Genomic DNA, 24276 nt, shown 5'->3' with positions numbered 1-24276 from the left:
GCTAACTACATTATATTTATCATATTACTATTACCCCTGAACTTTCTCATACTGGTTTTTAGTCACAGCTATTTCTATACATATATGAATAATTCAACTATAAATATCAGTTTTTTGTGTGTTTTCTTTAATTTTATAAGTCAAGGACTTTGCTTAGTCTAGCTCTTTACAAAATAAAATAAAAAAATGAAAGCATCTAAACACACACTGTGTAGAGAAATAAATTGCATCCAACATATGGATTTTACACAATGGTTTATTATGGAGTAACCAAAAATTACTCAGAAAAAGCTTCCTGCTTTGACAGTAAATGAACGGCAAGCTAATGACCTATGAAAATGAGTACAGTTTTTAATTAGCCTATACACATGAAAACGATGCACGCAAACTGGCAGCATGCCTGTGTCATAAATAATAAATGATTCATTTATTCATTCTTCTCTCTCATTAGCCATGTTCACAAATGGATCTATACATACACTTAGCGGCCACTTTAATAGGGTACAGCTTTCCAGTGCTGAATCTGTATAAAAAGCAGGAATAAATGGCAAATTTACTTATTTTTTTATGAATTTAACTTTTGACTGTAACAGTATTTTGATCTACAATGTTTGGAGGAGAAACAGCTTACATGAATGAGTAGGCCAATGATTAAAAAAGGAAAGGAAAAGAAAAGAAAAGAAAAGAAAAGAAAAGAAAAGAAAAGAAAAGAAAAGAAAAGAAAAGAAAAGAAAAGAAAAACCCTAATAGCCTACAGTCTATGAAAGATTATCGAGGCCTTCCAGCAAACTCATAAATCACACATCACACTACAGGATGATAAATGACTTATCTTCATCTCTGTTAGCTATGGCTAGAACCATTTCTCTCTCACCACAACTTAAGTAATATTCAGTTTAACATATTTAATTTCATGTTAAACACACAGTAAAATTCAATGTCATATTGTCAGTAAGGTGGCACAATGGTTCTCCAAGTCCTCGGTTAAATCCCTATCTTGGGTTAACGTCTGCATGGAATTTTTTTCATGTTCATCAGGGTTTTTTAAAGGACTGTGTGGTTTGCCAGGAATATGCTGGTGAATAGGATATACTAAATTACCCCTAGGTGTTATTGTGTGTGCATGATGCCTTACTATGTACTGGTGTCCCATCCAGATCGCATTCCCATGATAGGATTTGTAACCTCACCTGACCAGGATAAAGTAGTTACTAAAGACGAAACAGCATAAAGCATAATCACACAATTGAGTGCCTGAGAAAAAAGCTTACTCTATGTAAACAATCGCACAGATTGGGTTATAATTGCTATCACTCTTACAATCTTATCTTATTAGTCTAATTGCACAAATTTTCTTAATAAGAATAAAACTGACTTCAAACAACTCTCCAAGCTCCTGTTCTGTTTTCTGTTCTGTATCAAGCTCCACACATCTGAGCTTGAAAACTTAGCTTAGTTAACAAGCATATAACCTGTAGAAGGCAATTTTCTATGCAAAAGCAGTTTGTACGGTATAAAGTTCTACAGACTGTATGCACTCACTGCATTTTCCAATATATAATAGCCTGTTCGATACAGTGCTATGTAAGCATATTTCTAAGAAAGGAAAAAAGAGCAATGATGAACTAATAACTATAATAGATTACATTACATTTAATTATGAAATACTGCCCCCTAGTGACAGCTTTTTGTTCACACAGAAGTATGAAAGATAAAAAGGTAAAAGTGCTTTCTACATGTAACAAATACCTTACAGCACAGTGAACACACTCTTACTTTACATATCCCACCGATGTAAGCAAGCTGGGGTCAAAGCACAGCATCTCCGGAGTACAGAGGGTTAAGGGCCTTCATCAAGGGCCCAAAAGTGGCAACTTGTTGATACCGACCTTCCGATTAGAAACCCGGAGCCTTAACCATTCAGATACCAGTTCCCCAATTAATGCATTTGCGCAAACATGTTTTGAACACCAAAAAAAAAAACAATTAGGATGGATCATATGCTGTTAAAATGCTGTTTATTTTGTATTATCCATTTTGAAACCTCTGGGTAATGTGTGTGTGTGCGTGTGTGTGTGTGTGTGTGTGTGTGTGTGTGTGTGTGTGTGTGTGTGTGTGGCTACAGTGATAGTGCTGGGTGGAGAGCTTTCTCTGAGTGAACACACTGAAGCTCAGAGTTTCTCTCCAGCCCTATCAGACCCAGCTCAGCTGCCTGACTGCTTTTACTAAGGGATCATCACAGTGCCCTTCCACTACACCACACACACACACACACACACCCACACACACAAGACTTAAAAATTGCTTAATCTGCTAAAACTCATACTTCACTGTGTTCTGCATGATTTTATGATGTCTGTGGTCCTGGCTGTTCCTCAACTCTTCCCAACCCTTAATTTCTTTAATCTAGATATTTCCTCAATGTCTTTTTGTTATTTTTACCCACTACTTTTCTACTAAAATCTGTAATCGGAGAGGTTCTTTAGCTGGTGTTGGTTGGAAAATCTTAAAGGTTTTATGTAGAACCCTACATAATTCATATTCAATATTTACAATTAATAATTTCTACACTATATAGACAAACGTTTGTGGACACCTGACCATAAGATTGATATGGCTTAATGGAAATTCCACATTTATATTTTATTCATTCTTCTGAGAAGATTCTCTAATAGATTTTGGAGTGTGCTTGTGGAGAGTTCAGCTATAAGTCAAGTACTTATGTAGGGTGAGGAGGCCTGGGGTTCAGTCTGCATTTCATTACATCACAAAGTTTTTCAATAGGGTTGAGGTCAGAGCTCTATATCAACCCATGTAATCCATATGTTCATGGAGCTGGCTTTGTTTTGCTGGAACAGGTATGTATCTACAGTTCAGGTGAAGGGAAAATGTTATGCTATTACATATCAAGCACAATTATGTGCATCCAGCTCTGTTAAAACAGTTTGGGGAAAAAACAATTATGGCTGAAAAAGTCAGATTGAGTGAATTACTTAATTTACAACCCACATTCTTGTTCCTTTATTGATATGTTGAATCAAATCACCAGGAATGTGGATTGTGAATTAAGTAATTCTGATTTATAGTCAGTGAGTTTTTGTACTGTATATTACACATGTAATAATGAAATCTATTACTATTTATAAAGTTGTGTTTACAGAGACTTATCCAAGGTCAGTTGAGACATAAAAGAGGTTGAGGATTTACAGGAGTGCAGCTACGTCTTTCTCCACCTCTTCAAAGGGTTGATTGGGGTCATATCTGTACAAGATAAAATAAGCAAGACAGTCAATATAGATAGTGCGACTAGAAAAAGGCAGAAAATGTTTTATTATTATTAATTTTATTTATTTATTTATTTATTTATTTTTTTTTTGTCTGTAACGGATGCTATCGGAATAAGTACTTGTTATGTTTTAAAAATGGTTGAAGCCCAAAACAATCAAAACAATCACTGGGCTTAAAAACAAATCATTGGTCAGGAAATTAAATGCTTAAGTCTTATAGAAAACTTGCACAAAGCTTTCTACAGAAAAGAAAGTCACTGTTAATAGCTTCAGATAAATTATATGAAGAAAAGTTTTTGGACACTTTACCAGAAGTTTCATATTTTCTATTTGAACATCCTATTCCACATTTACTCTATTCCCCTATTTACTGGTACCTTGTAATAACCACCACTCTTCTGGGAAAATCTTTTACTAGATTTTGGAATGAGCTTGTGGAGATTTCAGTCACAAGGGCGTTAGTAAAGTCAGGTACTGATGTAGGGTGATGAGGTCTGGGGTGCAGTCAGTGTTCCAAACCATTCCATTCCAACCCACATAAACCATGTCTTCATTAACTTTCTGCATAGCTATATTTTCATGCTGGAACAGGTTTGGGTCTCCTATTTCAAGTGAAGGGAAAATTTTAATCTTACATACAAATACAATTTTGTGCCTTGAATTTTGTTGTAACAGTTTGGGGAAGAACCATGCATGGCTGTAAAAGCCAGGTGTCCTGATACGTTTGTCCAAATAATGTAGTAGATTTGTATTTGAAAAATATTTTTGCATGATTTTACCTTTGCATGCAAGAAAACAATAGAAGTGAATTTCCTTTTTAATATATTTTCCCCCAAACATTTTACTGCAGCAAATGTAAATAAGCAAATGTAAAAATGAGCAAAAGTCTCAGTATTGTATTTGTTTAATTCTTGATATTTTTCTGAATAATGATTTGTTGCTATAAACAGTAAAAGCTTCACATTTTGTAATGTTAGGCTTGGCATTTGCTTCCCAGATATGTAAGTCTCATGTTACTTATTAAATTGGATTGCTAGCCTAACATACACCACTGCCTGAAAGTATAGAGCTGCATGCTTCATACCGTCTGTATGGCAAACCATCTGCAGTGATAAGAAATTTTTCAAAGTTCCAGCGGATGTCGTTGACTTTAATCGGAGACCAGTAGAGTTTTCTGATGTCTCCAACAACAGGGTTCATAGAATGCAGAGTCTCCTGCAACCAATCAGAGGTCAAGATAGCCTAATTACCTAATTAATACTTTTTATATTATATTGTTTACTTGCACTTCCCAAAAGCATGCTTATAGGTAAATAAAATGCAAAAGAAATTATGTATTTGTGTATTATTAATTGTGTCTTTATTTACAAACTGTGAATGTTCACAGATCAACCTAAACCCTGTACAGGTACTGAAGAATGAATGAATGAATGAATGAATGAATGAATGAACTGACAAACATATGAGCTAATCTGTATCTTAAACCTGAGTCAGTGATTAAGAGCTAAAGTGTACAGTGTTGCAAGCTAATCATCCATGAGGAAAACTTTAGTATCCTTTAATTAAACGGTAGCATTCATGCGCTTCCAAAGTAAAACACAGATGTCTGTCATCAGAATATTAATAACTTGCCTTTAGGAAAGAGTACAGTGGCTCCTCATTCAGCCCATTAACCTCGATTTTACAGAACATGGGGAACTTTGGGATGAAACCGCCGCCAGGTCTGACACACCGCAGGACGTCCAGAGTCTCGTGATTCTCCTCTGAGAAAAAAAGAAGAATGAATGTAACACTGCAACAGGGCTGTTATAACACTATAATATTCATTTTATGATATTTACACTGCCTCTCTGTCTAATGTATATTAGTTTCATGATTTATTACATGTTTACTCATGTCAAAATCTGAACTGCAAGAACAAATACCTACTGTAATTTGCAACAAACTCCATCTCAACATGCCTTTAGTTCACTTTTTCCCACAGCAATATGCAAATCAGAGTATTGACCACTGCAGCTCCTGCTTATTGGGCAGCATTATGCTATAAACATGTTCTTATGCTATTTCTTTGTCATATTTTAGAGCTAATATATTTTGTTGAAATGTACCATATAAACCCCTTATTCTTTCTGTCCTAGATTACTTTTCATGCTACCCTGAATACTGTACACTTGAGCTGCTGATTAGAGTCATGTCTGGTTTTTTTTCCCGTAGGTTTCACCAGCTAGTCTTACTGTATGTTCATAGTGTGTTTCCAGAATAACCCACTTAATACAATAAATAAAATAATAATTAACTGCATCAGTTGTAAGACAGATTATGCATCTGTTGTTTGAACAAATGGCAATTTTAAGTTATCTTCCCTTTTTTGTAAAGAACAGCTCAATCAATGCTGTTATTCAAGTCAGCCTTTCACAGTATGTGGCATCAGACACATAGGATACCCTAGGGCATATGTGTGTCAAATATTTGTGCCGCATTATTTTATGTGGTCCACGAAAGCTCAAAAAGTCTAATTATCTTATAATAAATAAGTCAAAAGGGTGCATTGACCATAAACTACATTTCCCATAATGCATGCCGATCATGTTCCCACCACTAGATTGCAGTGTTTCCACATCAGTGTCATTTTCCGAATTAAGAAATACAAACAATGATCCCAAAATATCCAGGAAGAGAAAAATGTATGCAGATGGAAGGCTGTTTCAAAAAAAAAAGATGAAAAGGCGAATAAATGTTTGTGCTTCAAAGAGAAAAAACAATATGTCTTTTGTATTATGAGGCAGTGGCGGTTGTCAACGTGTACAATCTACGTCTGCATTTTGACACCAAACATGGAGCTAAGTATAGCAAAGTGAGCCTTTAAAAACAACAACAAATAGTGCAAGAATTCAAAGGCAAATTGCATTTGTTTATGCAGAATAAAGTTCACTGTAATCAAACCATCTCTCATTAGTTGTTTATGTAAAATGCTACACCTGTCACACATGTTCTTAGCAGCTCACTATTGTTGGTTGGACTGTTATTCTGCCCCTCTCAACTATGACAAAAAGTTTTGAACAAAGTTAATGTCATAACTTGTTATTTATCCTTATTCACTTGGATAGTTTGATCACTGATTGATGGAGTAATGTGGGTTTCATAAACTGACAAATTAAAAGGATTTATGTTATAACAAAGCAACAAGCAAATATTTATTTTTACATATATGCAAATATATATGTGATATTTGTAAGTTGAATAATAAAAATCCAGAGTTATTTAACATTAAGGAGTAGTTGCATTTATTTTACATTACATTTAGTTACATTGAGCTACATTTATATTGCCTTAAAGTTACATCTGGCCCTTTAAGGGAAAACCATTATGCTGATGTGGCCCTCAGTGAAAATGAGTTTGACACCCCTGCCCTAGGGAATTTATGGCACGAGGCAGAAGGCACCTGGATGGTGTGCTTACAGTACATGTAACAGGGCCCAATTGGACACACCAATCAAAATTTGTGATTTATTCACATTCCATGGCCCATGATAAATCATAGTAAAGTGTGTTGATCTTACCTGGTGCCTGTAGTCCAAACTGATTGCATGAGAATGCCAGAATTGTGAAGTTCTCCCCACTGAACCTGTCCATAAGTGCATTCATCCTGTGGTACTGAAATCACAAGAGCAAGCCCTGCTCTTTACTGAGGTTTGTAAAGACTTTACCATTAATCCATTACTGATTTCCTTTAAAACAGCTGATCTATGAAAAGATCTAAATATCATCGATGAACACTGAAATACTGGATCCTGATATGTTCATGTACAGTTCAACTAGAAAATTGACCTATTTATAAAAAAATTATAAACTCAGTCCTTTTATATACATAAATAAATTTATGTAAATTCATGTAAAGAACTTTTAGTTCTCTCCAGATTAACTAAACTTTCCTAGATCTTATTGGACTACACCAAAATACTGTCAAATATGCATAGTATATTTGTGAGATTTAGATACCTCCTTGACACTGGAGCCTCAGAAAGTGGCCACATTGACGATGAGAATCACTTTACCCCTGAAATCCCCAAGAGAAACCGGATTCCCTTCAAGCGACTTCAAAGTAAAGCTGTAAACTGAGTTGCCTGCCATGTTTTCCACACGTGCAGCTGGTTACCTGCTTAGCTTTAAAGTAAACTTTTGCATTGCCACTAGTTCAGCTTCATTCACAATCCAGACTCATGGCTCAGCAGTTGTTCCACTCGGGTGCCTCTATTGTGATTTAATCCTTTTGGTGAACTGACATGCTGATTTTTTTGTTTGTTTGTTTCAGTTGTTGTTGTTTTTTTTGTGGGGGGGATTAGTGTTTGCAGGGATACAGAAATCCTGTCTGTGATGTATGTATTAATCACAAAATAGACAGGGATTGTTGGTTTACATCTTGCCAAGGTTTTTAATCTACATACATATGGTTATCCAGGAAGTAGAGGTTGTGTGATATTTTTTGGCTTAGAATACGTTTCAACATGACACAATGAAACAAGCTTTTGTAGATATGCTTATAGAAAAATGTGTTCATTGTTGTGAATTAAAATGAACATGAAAGAACATTAAATGCAATAAAAGCACATCATTCAGATAAAAAATGATCATCATTGGAAGATCTTTTTAGTAGTTTTAAAAAGTTTTGTAACGCTGTTATCGGGTCCACACCACATATCTTATAAGCTCATTAAATAAAAACTTACATAATGTATTTTGGAACAAAGATATATCAAGTAGCATCAATAAATATGTTTGCATTCATTCTGATTTTGACTTGCAATTAACAAGCAAAATGTAAATTACAATACCTTATTTCCTTTTTAATTACATTTCGAAAGCAACACAAGGGGAAAATAATTTTTACTGTTACTGAGCAACACAAAGGAGAGAAAATAACTTTGCTCCTCTGCATAGCTCCAACATCTTTATCAAGTATGCAGATGACACCACCGTGGTCAGCCAGATCAGCAACAACGACGAATCGGCCTACAGGGAAGAGATCCGAAACCTGACAGCATGGTGTGTTATAAACAACCTGTCTCTCAACCCTCAAAGACTAAAGAGCTCATTGTGGACTTTCGGAAATCTAACAGCAGGAGACATTTCCCAGTTTACATCAATGGAACTGAGGTAGAGTGAGTCTCCAGCTTTAAGTTTTTGGGAGTTCACTTCTCCGAGAAAACGTCCTGGCACCAGAACACTTCAGCTCTGGTTAGGAAGGCACAACAACACCTGTACTTCTTAAGGAGTCTTAAAAAAGCTCATCGGTCCCCAGGAATTCTAACGAGTTTTTACCACTGCATCATTGAGAGCACCCTGACCAACTCCATCACTGTATGGTACGGAGGCTCCACAGTGTGTGAACGTAAATCGCCCAATGCATCACTGTCACCCAAAAACCTGCCATTGAAGATCTTCACCACAGCAGATGTCTGCGCAGAGTTCACATCATCAAGGACTCTTTACACAAACTGTTTAATCTCCTTCCATCAAGAAGGAGATACAGGAACATACGTACCAGAACCAACAGATTCAGGGACAGCTTTTTTCCATCAACTATCACACTACTGAACTCTACACTACACTGTTAGATCACTGTAAAAAACAAACAAAAAAAACACTGCATACAACTGTACAATTATACTTACATTGTACATATTACATATTGTATTTTTCATACTGCTGATTCATTACACATGACACATCTGCACTGCTATTTTATTTATGTGTATCTATATCTATATCTATCTATCTATCTATCTATCTATCTATCTATCTATCTATCTATCTATCTATCTATCTATATATATATATATATATATATATATAGATAGATTGTATTTTTTAGTTTTTAAACATAATTATTTCATATATATATATATATATATATATATATATATATATATATATATATATATATATATACACACACACACATAATTTTTTTTTCTCGTTTTAAAACAAAAACAAATGCATGAAAAAACATAAATGTCATAAATAGGTTTTTTTTTTTATATGGACGCTACTTGTTTCCAAACACTAGATGGCGGTACACAAGTCTAACTCCAAGCAGTTTATTTAACCAAAGAAGAAGAAATAGGTGTGTTGTCCTATTACGCATCTTTAAAAGTTTTGTATCCTTACTTCCTGCCGTATTCTGATTGGACGAGCTATTGTTAACAAACTATTTAGGCTCCTCTTCATGTGCCTAATTTTGACTTGCGTAAAATGTAATTTTGTTAAAAAAAATTATCAATTAAAAAAAGTTGTACAGTTAAACATTAAATTAACATGATATACACATTTAAATAAGTATTAGTATTTAAAAACCTTTTTTAAACGTTGCTAAATTTCACTTATGTGATCCAAAACATCTAGGGACGTGGGTATCAAAATATATAAATTGACTTAAAATACAGTAAACATTAATTAATCATCTAGGCTTTAAAGAATTGAAATTAAAATTCTATTTAAAAAATAATAAAAATAAAATACTGCGCTCGTGTATGATTTTTAAATCAGGCGGAAACGAGGGCAGCCAGCTAAGGGGGCCTTGAGGGTGCAGACTGTGTAGAGGGATAACTGGTAATGTATCACCCGGTCAAAGGGGCTCAACATGACTGACTGTAATCAACGCTCAGATGGGATTTACGCTGCACTGGAGGCAAAACCAGGGGAGCGACCCGGATGGTCCAAGTACAGAGATTATTTTATATTACAGAATCTATATTAATTATATGTAATATTGCAAAAAAAGCTTTATTGACTGCATGCATGCTTTCCCGTGTGTATAGTTGTTATGTTGGTGGGTTTTACTGTTTCTTTACCATACAGTGCAAAGCACCAAGAGATGCATGTCTTTATTATTATTATTATTATTATTATTATTATTATTATTATTATTATTATTATTATTTTGTTATCATCATTATTATTATTATTATTATTATTGGATGATTTGCTTTGGCGACCCCTAATGGGAGAAGCCGGAAGAAGAAGAGAAAGAAGAAGAAAATTATTATTATTATTATTATTATTATTATTATTATTATTATTATTATTATGTTTGCTTTTTTTATATTTAGCATCATATTGCACAATAAACAGTTTTAATTGATATAGTACATACTATTCTAGTCCAAACCTTTATGTGCTTGTTGGACATCACATTCCAAATTTGGCTGTTCTAATACCCTCCAGTCTTCAACTACATTTTGGAGCTGTGTTTGGATTTGTTTTTATCATTCTTCATCCACAGCTTTAGTGAGATTGAGACACTAATGTTGGACCCAGAAGGTCTCAGTTCATCCCATGGTTGTTCAGGTTGAGAGGCTCTTTGTGCCAGGAAAAGGAAATTGTAATGCTACAGCATTCAAAGGCATCCTAGTCAGTTGTGTGGTTGGAGTTTGTAGCAAGGATCGTATGTAGATGTGAAGGTCGGGTGTCTGCAAACTTTTGACTGCGTATGATATCTCGCTAATCATTAAATGGATAATGTATTAAATAAATAAAAATAAAACTCCCTGTAAAATAGTACTGATCTTTATTACAAAAAAAGTACTCAATCATGAAAATGTGCTCAATGAAATAAATATCAATATATTTATTATATTACTAAATATTAAGGAAACTAAAAGACGTGCATTCAAACTGAGACATTAAGTAACACTCCAAATAAATAAAACCAATTACATCCAAAAACTTCAAATAACAACATTTGAACTTGTGTCTCACGTGTCAAAACAAACATCACGTAGCGACAGTGATTCACCACTAGAGGCCGCTATTGCTCTGTATAATCACAGCCGTCCTTCTCAGACTTTACAGAAGAAGAAAAATCGGTATTGATTTTTGGCGATATTTCCAGCAATCAACTATCAGTGCTGACTAATCTATAGGTTTTCTTTATAGTAGAACTGGTTTTGCAAAATGGCACATAAAACTGGTTGGGCACTTTACTGTACAAACACTTAAGATGGTTGCATTGATATCAGTATTAAAGTCAGAGCCTTGCAGCTGGTTCCGAATAGATTTCATCCATTTGCCCAGCTATAATTCTTAGATTAATTAGTGCAACATAGGTGTTGTGCAGTGGTAGCTTAGTAGATAAGGCATTGGACTTTGTATCTGGAGGTCATGAGTTCAAATCTCACCATTATCAGGCTGCCATTTCTGAGCCCCTGAGACCCTTAACTCCATAGCTGCTCAGTTGTATAAATAAGAATTATCTGCCAAATGCCATAAATGTAAGTAATATTTAGTTCTCTCAGGTCTGAGTATACTGTAGACCTTTTTGAAACTGAGAGCTACTTCTTGGGTACTAATTAATGTGAAGTGCTACCAGTTTGATACACACAGTTTGCAGTTTGATCTCAAATAACAAATTTGCTCAATTTACCCCTTATTATATGTTATTATTAATAATTAATGATATTCATCTATGTGAAGACACTGATCATGTTAATGATTTCTCATAATAACTATTAACAATGATTTAACAAAGTAGGAAACAGCTATTTTTAGAAAAGGCCCGCGGGCTACTCATGTGGTCACCATGTTGGTGACCCCTGCTGTAGATGGACAACCATCAACACTATAGTGATGTTACTTGAGGACATTTCTTATTGTGTCAATTTATTGTTATTAAACCACTATAGAAGACTACTAAAACAACCTGATACAATAAATAGATTTTAATGTTTAAACAGCTACTTTATATTGCATAACTGCAGAATCAACCGTTGTTATAAAAAAATGCTTGTGTAATGACGCACACTTTATATTTTATAATCTACTGTATATTATACGATCATAATACCCAGTCTATTGTGCGAATGTGTATAGATATAATTAACCTGAAAAATAATACTAATAAAATAGGATGTATTTTGTAGGATGTATAAACAGAATGTATTTTAAAATGTGTAATTTCTAACAGCAAAAGCTAAAATGAGAGTTTCCTTGTTGTTCAGGATTGAAGAATCCAAAATGCATTGATTTTTAGCACATGGCTTGTGTTTTATATGTAATATCTATACCAGCTGTTTACAGTTAATGTAATTTGTTTTTCTCATATCTTGCTTTGTCTTTTTATTTAATTTCGATTAGTCTGCAATTAATGAAGCATTTGACAAATGAATTGATAACATATTGTTGCAGGTATCAGCTATTAGACCTGCCCTGGGAGGACGTCCTCGTGACGCATGTTCTATGCTACTTACCTTTACGGCACCTGGTCAGCCTTCAGCGTGTGAGCAAGAGCTTCCGGTCGCTGATTCAGATTTATCTGTCCAACTGCCGCTCGTTCGACCCTGAACAGGTGAGCTGCGTGTGTTCTGACGTCTATAGATGCGTCTAAAGATGCATTTTTACATAAATCTTCATAAAGGTGTTTTAGATACAGTGATTGCTGCTTTCTACTCTCTTTTTTCTCACTTCAGACAGGACCTCACATTCCTAAGGAAGCTTTTTGTTCCATGCTCTGTGATAATAAAATCCTCCAGAGTCTCTCTGTACATGGCTGCTGTGACTGGATCACTAATGAGGAGCTGCTTCCTGTGATTGGTCAGAACCAGCAGCTGCAGCGTGTAGACCTACATGGCTGTCTCTATCTTACTCGGCATGCTTTAGTGGCTGTGGCTCTGGGCTGCCCCCGCCTGCAGCACCTGGGCCTGGCTCACTGCGAGTGGGTGGATAACCTGGCACTGCGCAGCCTGGCGGATCACTGCACCGAGCTGCGTACGCTGGACCTCACCGCCTGCAGGCAGGTACGAGACGAGGCCGTGTGTTATGGGGCGGCACGCTGGCCATTGCTCCACTCGCTTTCTGTGGCCATCAATGCCAACATCACAGATACGACTGTGGAGGAGGTGGCCAAGCGCTGCAGGGAGCTCGAGCATCTCGACCTGACCGGCTGTCTGAGGGTCCGCAATGAGTCTATAAGGTTAGCCAGGGAGAGTGCGTTTGTTATTCTGCGTGTGTGTTCATGTGTTACTGAGGCTCTGGAGATTGATTGAATAGGATGAAACTGTGCAAAACAGTTTGTTCTTCAGTATTGGAGTTATTCAAATTATTCTAATATTTATAAATATAAGATATATGTTTTTATATTTTTTCCCCCAAAGTATTTAACCTGGTTATATATTAGATATCATATTGTTGTGTATATAATTATATAATAATTTATTAAATTACAACCCAATATAAGCAAACGAATAACATTTCACATTCTCATACATAAATTTTTATTAAAAAAAATGTCTTTGCTGCTTTTCTGAGCCCCTGGTATCTTTGTGTGGGTGTGTGTAGGACTGTGGCTGAATATTGCCCTAAACTGCAGTCTCTGAAGGTGAACCACTGTCATAATGTTAGTGAGGCCAGTCTGGGCATTCTACGAAGGCGTAATGTACAGATCGATGTGGAACCTCCCCTCCAGAGGGCACTGGTGCTGCTACAGAACGTGGTGGGCTTTGCTCCCTCCATCAACCTACAGATATAACACTACATGAGCACTCGGGTCCATATGTATTATACTTCTCAGAACAAGAGTGTGCAGTCAGCTGTCTCTCGGTGAGCATCACGTTCATCAGTCAGATGTGCTTTGCTGAGAGGTGTTGTGTATATACGACCCGAAGATCAGCCGAGTTTAAATCAGGTGAGTGACGAGTACTCAATCTACTGTATTCAATTACCTGTTTAAAAGACAGGATAAACATCTCACTTTTGACTTTCTGTGTTCCTGGTCTTGTTTTGCTTCTTTGCTCTTTGACTTGGAACTGTGTAATGATTAGGAAAAAGAATCATTTCTCACAGACATTATCTTTAATATCCTCCTAGAAAAATGTACATTTGAGCTCCTGAGTGGTTCAGCACTCATTAGGAGGTCACAAGTTTGAATCATGTCTATGCCACATCCACATGCTTGGGATGGATGTGATCTGGCATTGGCATGTGCATCGTTATCAATCACAGAGACACTACCCAAGCTTGAGCATCTGTAAGTGAAAGGCGTGGCTCAGTGTTTAAGATGTTGGACTTTTGCTCAGAAGGTTGTGAGTTCAAATCCCACCACCACTAAGCTGCCACTGCTGGGCCCTGGAGCGAAGCCTTTAACCCCTAACTGCTCAGTTGTATGAATGAGAGAATTCTGTAGATAAGGACGTTTGCCAAATGTAAATGTAAATCTTTAAGATAATGTATGCAGAATATAGCAGATATGGCTTTCACCATTGATGTGTTACACTTTCTGTGAAGTTTTGAAAAAAATGCTATTAAAAATATCATGTGTCTAGAGGACACATTTTTCCTGTTACTCTTGTCATACTTTTGTCACTAGGATGTGCTAGTTGGTGGGTGTGGATTGGCAAAATGTGGAAAAATCCCTAATCAGCAACGGAATTTCTCCATATCAGAGAGGTTTCTTAAAGGAGTAAAGAATTCCTAAACATCTATACATTCTTTAAATGTATAGAATAATTTATGCTGTATTGCTGAGACTACCAGAGAAAAACTTTGTGCTACTTGTTGTTTTCTAATTCAGTCCAAACTGTAAACAATAAAAATGTAACTTGACTGCTCATGCATGTAATTATCACAAGAATGTTCCACAAGCAAGTTAACCTCCTGCCAGGAAGGCATTTTGATTCGCTGTTTGTCTTTCAGGATTGATTCATCCTCGATCTGGAGTGACTCACTGTGCTGGCACTGTGCAATAACAGGGACCATGCACTTGTATGAAATCTCTATTTCAGCTGTGGGAGTGAGGAGGTGTGTTCTACTGGTCAGGTGCAATAATACAAAGAGTACAAAATCTCTCTTTTTGAGCTGCTGTGTCCATTTAATACTGATTAAGGACATTTATTTGAGAGAAATGTACCTCTTATTGTGTCTATCATACACGTGTAAATACAAGGTCTTTTAGATAATCTGGTATTTTTGTTTCTCTAAGCACTCCTTTTGATTATAAATATATGGATTGGGATTGAGCATATGTTCATCAGTAATTGTGCTGTATTTTATTTATTATTTTTTTTAATGGTAAACAAAAGCTTTTCATGATTTTGCACTTAATGAGAGACTGAAGGAAACAAGCTTGCACATTTCAAAGCATCTCTTCAGAGATCTGTTGCTTTGTGTGATAATTTACCCAGCAAATCTTATTGTGAGACGGATTTTGTATCCCACCCAAACTAGTGTTTATTTATTTATTTTATTTGTTATTTTTTTTTACAGCTAACTTAAATCTGACACCATACCACCTCAGCATACTATAGATTTAAACCAGAGTGAATGTGTTTGTCACATTTAATTCATTAAAGAGATAATGACATTTCAATGTAATATTTTTGATTTATAATCTAATGTGTAATTCTAATAAATAAACACTTGGTTGGTTGCGATTATTAAAGAGAAAATTATATAGCTTGATTTGACAACAGTTGGCATTAACACAACAAATGCTAAGGCATTTTATTAAAACATTCTGTCAGGAATGTGTTTTCTATTTTTTTTCCGTAATTATTACATGTTATAAACATGTCCAGTTATGGGAATTCATGTCACTTCAACTGTGTAACCAAATCCACATGGTGTGTAAGCTTTACATTTGATATAGCTTTAATGTTTTTCTTCTTTTTTTTTTTTTTTTTTTGGTTATGAATGTGTTCATGTATTATAAATGAGTGGTTATATATACACACACACTAATATGCAATATTCATTAGATTTTTGGGAACTCGTTAAATTTAGACTGAAATCCCTTTTGTTCAATAAGTACATGTCTAATAATGTTGTATGCATTTTACATTTTGAAATGTTATACATACTTAATGAGACCTAGATGCCTAGTCTTACACATAATTACCATTTTGTCTGCATTGATATCATTCAGTAGAAAATAAAGACATACAAAATTTATCTGGTGGAAAAAAAGTCCATTTTCTGCATTTAATAATAAATATTTAATAATAAACATTAGTAAATATATACATGATTTATTACTTTTACAAAATTTATGTTCAATCCTGAGCCTGTGTTAATTTATGTGTGAGTTTCACATGTACCCCACTCTTTCTCGTGTCTAACTGGGTTTCTCCGGGCTTCTCTGGCTTGGCCCATTTCCCGAAACATGACATTAGGGGGGCTATATAAGCAAAATTGCAACTATAGTGTAAATGAGTGTGTGGATAAAACCTTCAAATGATTTGGAGGATAAATTGGGTACTAACATTTTTTAAATGAGCATTATCAGCTCCATGTTTATCAAAAGGACACAAAAACCTGCAGATAGATTTTATACTGGGACCAGGTTAAATGTTCATAATAATAGTCATAAAAGGATGCAATTATTTAGAGATCATGTGACCACTAGAGGTCAGTAGAAGATACAGTTACTGCAGACTGAACCCATGGCATCAGTGCTATTTTTGTCACATGTTCTGCTGATCAGCATTTCAGCAGCATAATATTGGGTTCAATAGGGACCCATTTGGAATCCAGCCTTGTTTCTCTCTCTCTCTCTCTCTCTCTCTCTCTCTCTCTCTCTCTCTCTCTCTCTCTCTCTCTCTCCCACACACAAACTATTTTTGTCTATATAATCTGATTTATTGCAGTTGTACCAAAATACCAGTACTGTGTAAAAATTGTGCATTTTGTGCTTAATTCCCTAGACAGGATGTTTTGCACCATTCAAACTAAAAGAAAGGATGGGGTCTAGGCAATTACCTTATCTTAAAATAATTTCACAATTCTTTAACCGCAGTGCTACTAATTATAGTGTTAGGTTTGTAGTTTTCTTTAATAAATAATGTATTATAATAGTGCTCTGCTGATTTCTTGCAAATTCGAGTGATTTAGTTGTAAAATGAATGATGCAAACTGAATGATGCAAATGCTTCACCTTTTTGTTAGTTATGAGTGTATTTGAGATACCTTACTAGGACTTTACTAGGCTTTAGCTTGTGTCAATGCCATGAACACTTCACAAACAACTCTGCACAATCTATTAGATCAGAATTAGGCAATGAAGTGATATGGCAACTGTTATATAGCACCCCTGAGCCAGCAAATTACTGCTTATTTTATGTCGGAAAAAGGTGCATAATGGGGCTTTTACATTACATGGACAGCTTGCAATCAAACTGGTATAATGTTCTGAAATAAAATAAAAAAAAATTACTGTACAGTAATTTGATATGTTGTAATAGGATACTGGATCATTGTGTCAACATTGATTTTATTTTATTTTTATTTTTTACTTTCTTCTCTTGTTCCACTGTAAATTTATTTATGGTTTTAAATATTGAATTTCTTAAAAAAATGTTATTCAATTCACATTTAACAATGAACATTGTCCCAAAGCAGCTTTACAGAAATACATAGGTTATAAAATATGGATGTATTTTAATGCCTATAATTTTATGGCAATAAGTTTAATATTTAGAAGTTCATCCCTAAAGAGCAGGCCAGTGCTGACAGTGGCAAGGAAACCCCCCTGATATGGAATAAGGAATAAGCTATGAGAGGAACCCAACCTCATCTATGTGTCACCTAAAATGACAAAAAAAAACATGATGCATTTGATATATATTTGTGGTATCACTTGTTAGTACTGTGGTTTACTGGACAGTATCACTACCTTATAGCTCCAGGTTTGCATAGTGTAGTTCAATCCTGCACTTGGGTTATTATCTGTGTAGAGTTTCATATATTCTTTGGGGTTTGCATAGGTTTCCTTCAGACTTTGCAGTTATCTCCAAAAGCATGCCAGTGGGTAAATTGGTAGATGAATGTGATCAAAAGGACCTTGTGCCTACTGTATTTTGGATATTCTCTGTATTTATCATGACCCATACCTAAAGCAGATCCTTAAGATGAATGAATGAATTAGCCATTAGAGCTATTTTGAGTAAGTAAAGGTTTAAACACTAAAGTGTTATAGCTCAGTATAGTATATATTGTATGTAAAGCTTGCAGGGTGGTGGAACTTAAGCAGCAGGGTTGGGCAGGATGCCCTACAGGAACTTTATGACACACCACCTGCAAAACTTGTCCCACCTGCAGAGGTTTCCAGCAAATCCCAGTTGAGTGAATGCACTGCGCATGCTCAGCAAGCCACAGGCCGGGTAGGGCGAGCGTGTGTTTGCGGCGTGGTGCGCGTGAGCGCGCGCCTAGTTGTCTAGAGTGGTTGAGTTACACAGGAGGCTTTTTCCCCTCTCCTTCTTTCGCCGGTTGAAGTCAAGAATAAAGCATGCTGAGACCGGACTCGAAATGCAGATATAACGGAGGAGAGAGTCAGCCACCTGCCTGCTAGGATAAACACATACATTTACATACGCGCGCGCGCACACTCACATATATACACACACACACTGTTGGGCAGACAGGGATAAGCAGAAAACCTGGCCGAACGATGCGGACTGCAGTGGCGCTTCCCGGCTTTACGCATTCCCGCATTCCGCACACGCACTCATGACAAGGACGCGAGCCTCCTAAACACCTTTTAACACCATCCTCCGGTAAGAAATCAATTTAATTTACACAAGGTGCTGACCTACTCCGTGTTTTCTTATCATTAACGCGTGCTATGAAATGCATATTATTTTTTTCATGTATATAAATTACAGCATATTATAAAATACATCAATTACTTCTGGTCGAGTTTGTGCATAAAGATGATTTCCTGTGCTGCTGTCTTCTGTTTGGAAAAGGTCATTAAAGAAAACATCTGTATAGACCTGACTGTGCATGCTGATCATCATCACTCCATCATCACATCACTTATGTTGGCTAAAGAATTTTGCTTGACAAGTTTTCTGGAGTGCATTTATGTGTCCCACTAGTTGAATGAGACATGGAGGTCATGTCTGCTGCATTCCGTCAGTGGCATCCTTGACAAGGTATTTGGTATGTGGACTTGTAAAGCCTTCAAGTTGATGATATATTCAGGAAAGAAAAAATAACCGGTAGAGGTCTATCAGTTTGTTAGTGGTTTGTTGACTTGATGGGAAACAAATGTTAAGGTACATTATTTCATAGCATTGTGAATAATTTGGCTTTGCAACATGATTACAGAAGATGACAGAGCCTGGTGTTTTTAAGATTTAACAGTAAAGTGAAATGATGACCCCATACCTTGAGGGAGACTTTAGCCTAGTAAGTGACATGGCAAAGTGACTTTGCAAAAGTAGGTCCAAAATCTAACTGCATTATCTGTGCATCATTTAGCCACATATACACATTTTCAAACAGTTTGACTGACAAACCCATAAAAAAAAAACCCTAATTTGCATTTTGTGACATACTATCTACTGTCCACAATACCTTCTTTAACATTGAACACATATGGCAGACTCCTGGAGGAGTTAGCAGTCAAACTACAGCTGACTGCTGTAGATTGATCCAGACATGCTGCCTATGAGGTCTAGGCCATATTGATGTGATGTGATGTTATGGTATGGCATTGGTATTTGTATTGCAATACATTTATGTACAGTACACTTTCTTGAGAATATCAAACTGACCAGTTTAATTGTTGCACAAAGTTGCAACAGAAAAATAAGTTCTTATTTTACAATGTTGCTGGATGGATGATTAAAAAGGTCGGTGAGATCCTACAAATATTCAATTTTTGCTGTTTAAATCATTTTAATGTATAGTAATGTAATACTAATCCTCAGAGGGTTTATGCAAGAACCAGTGCAAAATCATTTGCATAGACCCCAAATTCCTAGCTGTGTCTCTGCTCAGAGATCCTCAGAGATGCACTGACATCCTTTTAGAAACAAGTGTGCTGCCTGTGAACTTCTGTTACCAATGTTTCTAAAATTCTACCTACAAGTTGCTATGGTGTTCTTTTTGTCTCCTGTGTAACCAAGCATGAACTATTATATCGGTCAACTTTACACTCATAAAATACATCAGTAAATCTGACCAAAAAAAGTAAAATCAGGTCAGATATTGAGCCAATGATTTTCTCTTGATATCAGATACAGTATGAGTATATATCCAGTCACTGTTTTTTTGTTTTGTTTGTATGTTTGTCCTTTTGGATAGCCTTCAGTGACCACTATAAAGTGTTTTATACTATAAAGTGCTTACAGAAGATAAGTTTTGTTAATAATACTTCTCCCATTAAAAATCTTTCTATAGTAGGGACCATTAATGACTTCTAACTTCAATACTTAATTTGGACACTTTGTTATGAAATGTCAAACCAGCTTTTATTATATTTCTGACATTTTGCCCACACCTACTTACCACTAAAATCCATTGTCTTTAGGCAGAATAACATGTCTCCACTTATGTACTACAGTGAACCTAATTTCTCTTTCGAGAATGCTTGTTTGTTTTCCTACTGTCTCTGTTTCCTGGATGTTATTCCCTTAGCAGGTAATAAATTGTCTTGGCTGGTAGCATGGACAGAATACAAGGTACAAGTCCATTGGAAACACACACTGTGGGGATGAAATTTGTTTCATAATAAACAGATGCAGACAGGGCTAGAAAACAAGAGAGGAAAATTAGCTGAGAGGTGGAAGAGAGAGAGGAAAGGATAGGTGTTCATAGTTTATGCCTGCAGGATAGGGAGAGTCTTTTGTCTTCATTACTTAAATGGCCCAGAGGATTTTAGTCAGCCAGCTCCTTGCTGATAGGCACTGAGGTTACAGACATTGGCCCTAGCAAACATTTGTCCTTATTCTCTCTCTCCTGCCCTCTCTCTTTCCTCTATCTGTTCTTCTGCTTACCTTTGCACTTTCTGCCCTATTAAATGGCTCCTATACTGTCACTACTACTGCAGTGATCAGCATGAGCTCTTGGTCTTGTGTCCATCTGTCTAATTGAAAATCAAACATCATCGTCTAATTAGAAATGATTGAAGACTTAACCTGTTGGCCTAGATGGTTTATTCATTTCGATTCTGTTTTAGGCTGATATATCTGCTGCTTGCGTTGGCAGTAAGCTGTGACTTAAGGTTTACTGACTGTGTGTTGTGGTTATCGCTTTGTAGCCTGTCGCTTTGGACAATTGAAATTAGATTCAGCAGTGTTGAGTTGTCAACATGTCATTTAGCAGTGCGACGCAGAACTGTCTCTCAGAGCATTGTAGTGCACAGCGTGATCATTAATGTGATAACATGCATTATGTTTTTATAACAGTTGCTCTAAAAATTAAGAGAAAATGGGGGGAGTGAATTTTGCGTTTATGCAAAAATGCAGAAGAGTATTCGATTTTGATTCTTTGTGAAATAAATTGAGTTTTCTCTATGAGGAGACTCTGGACATAACTTCAAGAAAAAGGGAAAAGGAGATGTGTGGAGGAACTGTTGTTTATAGTTATATTTTAAGTGATAGCAGGAACTAGCTTGTTTTTGGAACACAATTATTAACTAATAAAATGACTTTGTGTTGGTAAATTGTAAAAGAGAAATAAAACAGGGTATGCCATATTGGGAAAATAATCAACAATAACTTACTTCACATCAGGCAGCTTCAAAACGTTGGACTTTGGATCAGAAAGTCATAAGTTTCAAACCCAGTATCATTAAGATGCCATTGCTGTGCTCTTCAGCAAGGTTTCTAACTCCCAGTTGCTCAGTTGTATATCTTTAATTGGTATGTGACTGATAATTGTAAATCAATATGAATTAGGGCATCTGCAAATTGGCATGAATGTAAACATGAAGAAACAGCCAACTGCAGTCATGTATCTAAACACAATTTCTTTTTTTGTTAACCTGATGAACAAGAATTTAACTATTACATTGCTGTGATACTTTTCAGATTTTAGAGCTGTACATTCTTTTGTATGTTGTTGACAAGCGGAACTGGTCCACATTCATGTTTCAGTTACTTGTTTTGCCTGTTTCGTTATGTGATATTTTCAAATGTATTTTTAGTTCCTAGTAAACAGCAGTATGGCGATAAATGTGCAGTAGACAAGCGCAGCCCATCTGGACTCCACCTGAGAGACAGAGAGGGAACAAGGAAAGAGAAAAAGGGACAGGGGATGGATAGAGGACAAGGATGAGACAGATTAATGAGCTGTGAGAGATGCGTGTTGTTTTGGGCTATAGAGGTGTGTGTGTGTGTGTGTGTGTGTGTGTGTGTGTGTGTCTGTGTGTGTCTGTGTGTGTCTGTGTGTGTCTGTGTGTGTCTGTGTGTGTCTGTGTGTGTCTGTGTCTGTCTGTGTGTGTCTGTGTGTGTCTGTGTATGTATGTAAGAAGGAGAGGGAGCAGGTAGAAAAAAATGCAGCAGATGCATTACTAGATTCCAAACTTGTTGTCTGTCAGGGCAGCGTTCTCTTAAAAAAGACAAGGAAGAGAGATTATGTAATATAATTGGGTGGTCATTGTATTGCTCTCAGGTGAGTATTAGAAGACTGATCTGTGTGTATGTTTGTATAGAAAAGACAGATGACTGATTATATTTATGCTGCAAGAGTGCATGTACACATTCTTGTGTGTTTGTGTTCACAGGTATGGGTGTGTTTGTTTTCTTATTATTTCTTTATTCTTTTTTGGTCTGCCAAAGCCTCAGGCAGAACCTAATCATTTAGAAGTAAAAATCTATTTCATGTTGTCAATACAGTGGCACAAGGGTACTTTCTGTCTCTTCAGTAGTTATCATTTGCCTAGAAACATGGATACAGTGTGTGTGTGTGTGTGTGTGTATATATATAATATATACACACTTATATATATATTTATTTATTTTTTATTTATTTTTTTTAGAGTATGATATAGTATAAATTGGTATCTTAATTTTATAGAGCAACATCCATGAGCAGAAACTTTGAAAAAACATTGTACACAAACTAATGTTTTGGGGTCAGCGTACCTCCTTGCAGTTCTTGTGAAAATCTTCAGTAAGTATTAATGTTTTTTTTTTGCTGGTGGATGCAATAAAGCAGTAAGTTCTTATGTCAAAGATTTGTATGTACTGTATTTGAACTGTATTTGTACTGTATACTGTAGTGGCAATTGGATCCCACTACATGTGTGGAGTTTTGTCATTGGACCTCCTGGAGTGTTTAAAGGCTCTGGCATGAAGAAGCTGGTGCTGGATCTGTGATCATCACAAATGTAGCTCCTAGTTTTATAACCATAATGACTGTATAAGACTGTAGAAAGAACATTATTATAATCTTATACTCCAGTACTCATGTTAGTTCTCACTCTCCAGTGTTCAGTATTGTTGAAATATTTATGATCAAACTCTTGATGTCACCCAAATGAGGATGGGTTCCCCTTTTGAGTCTGGTTCCTCTCAAGGTTTCTTCCTCATAACATCTAAGGGAGTTTTTCCTTGCCACAGTCGCCACGGCTGCTCATCAGGGATAAATGCACACCATTCACCTTCACTGTTGATTTCTGTAAAGCTGCTTTGAGACAATATCTTTTGTGAAAAGCGCTATAGAAATAAACGTGACTTGACTTGACTTTATTATTTAAAATAACAAAAAATGCTTATTAACAAAGTTCAGGAACTATGACTCAATTTAAACAGGTTTGTATTGTATTGCCTTGATAAAAGGTAGTCAGTTGTTTTTATGTATAAGGTTTGAATTAATGACCTCAACCTTTTCACACACTGTAAATAACTGAGCTGACAGCACTTTGCAACTTGTTCAAAACATGTAAGCTTTAAAAAAAAATTGAGAATGAGAGACAAGTCTCTGCATGTACATTCATAACTGATGCAGGAACTTGTTCCCTTTGACACCTTTTTTGTCACTGATTCATTGTGTTGGAATACTTTTGCACAATTCAGTACTTTATCTCGGTGCAGGCAGAAATTTCTTTATTAAATGTTCATTTAATATTTTTTTTTATGTAGGGGGTGTTTTTGTGGATCAGAATATATTATATGTTTTGTTTCTCTCCCATTTATAGAGCTTGGAGTACCACTGATATTTATTGACAGCTGCTGTAATGTGAGACACTTTTCTTAGCTGGGGAATTAAACTA

At 35.9% G+C, this 24276-nt stretch overlaps 3 protein-coding genes across 3 annotated transcripts in view; 2 read left to right on the top strand and 1 right to left on the bottom strand.

Moving 5' to 3' along the window:
* Positions 1-2841: 2841 nt before the first annotated feature.
* Positions 2842-6941, bottom strand: gpx9 (glutathione peroxidase 9). The gene is made up of 4 exons (XM_046854707.1): positions 6848-6941; positions 4920-5050; positions 4372-4502; positions 2842-3261 (listed from the first exon to the last, which is right to left on the bottom strand). The coding sequence occupies exons 1-4, from the start codon at positions 6930-6932 to the stop codon at positions 3204-3206; spliced, it is 405 nt and encodes a 134-aa protein (XP_046710663.1). The 5' UTR covers positions 6933-6941; the 3' UTR covers positions 2842-3203.
* Positions 6942-9907: 2966 nt separating this feature from the next.
* On the top strand, positions 9908-16295 carry fbxl15 (F-box and leucine-rich repeat protein 15). The gene is made up of 5 exons (XM_046854705.1): positions 9908-10007; positions 12471-12630; positions 12752-13254; positions 13620-13965; positions 14973-16295. Exons 1-4 carry the CDS (start codon positions 9928-9930, stop codon positions 13807-13809), a joined length of 933 nt encoding a protein of 310 aa, XP_046710661.1. The 5' UTR covers positions 9908-9927; the 3' UTR covers positions 13810-13965; positions 14973-16295.
* Positions 16296-18429: 2134 nt separating this feature from the next.
* The window catches only part of LOC124389323 (PH and SEC7 domain-containing protein 1-like), a 56787-nt gene continuing 50940 nt past the window's right edge, over positions 18430-24276 (top strand). The window contains exon 1 of the mRNA XM_046854688.1: positions 18430-18826. The gene's annotated coding sequence lies outside the window, so the exon portion shown is untranslated. The remainder of the gene's footprint in view (positions 18827-24276) is intronic.

Source organism: Silurus meridionalis, chromosome 7 (assembly GCF_014805685.1).
Source record: "Silurus meridionalis isolate SWU-2019-XX chromosome 7, ASM1480568v1, whole genome shotgun sequence".
Lineage (NCBI taxonomy): Eukaryota > Metazoa > Chordata > Actinopteri > Siluriformes > Siluridae > Silurus > Silurus meridionalis.
The sequence above is the reverse complement of the archived record's forward strand: the minus strand, read 5'-3'. Positions and strand labels throughout refer to the sequence as shown.

Bases quoted from the DNA above. Each gene is read 5' to 3' on its own strand.
- gpx9 (XM_046854707.1), bottom strand. From the start codon at position 6,932: ATGAATGCACTTATGGACAGGTTCAGTGGGGAGAACTTCACAATTCTG. The intron at 5,051-6,847 runs GTAAGATCAACA...TTTTTTTCTCAG, and splicing joins GTTTGGACTACAGGCACCAG to AGGAGAATCACGAGACTCTG. The intron at 3,262-4,371 runs GTATGAAGCATG...TATCTTGTACAG, and splicing joins GATGGTTTGCCATACAGACG to ATATGACCCCAATCAACCCT.
- fbxl15 (XM_046854705.1), top strand. From the start codon at position 9,928: ATGACTGACTGTAATCAACGCTCAGATGGGATTTACGCTGCACTGGAG. The intron at 10,008-12,470 runs GTACAGAGATTA...ATATTGTTGCAG, and splicing joins GAGCGACCCGGATGGTCCAA to GTATCAGCTATTAGACCTGC. The intron at 12,631-12,751 runs GTGAGCTGCGTG...TTCTCACTTCAG, and splicing joins GCTCGTTCGACCCTGAACAG to ACAGGACCTCACATTCCTAA.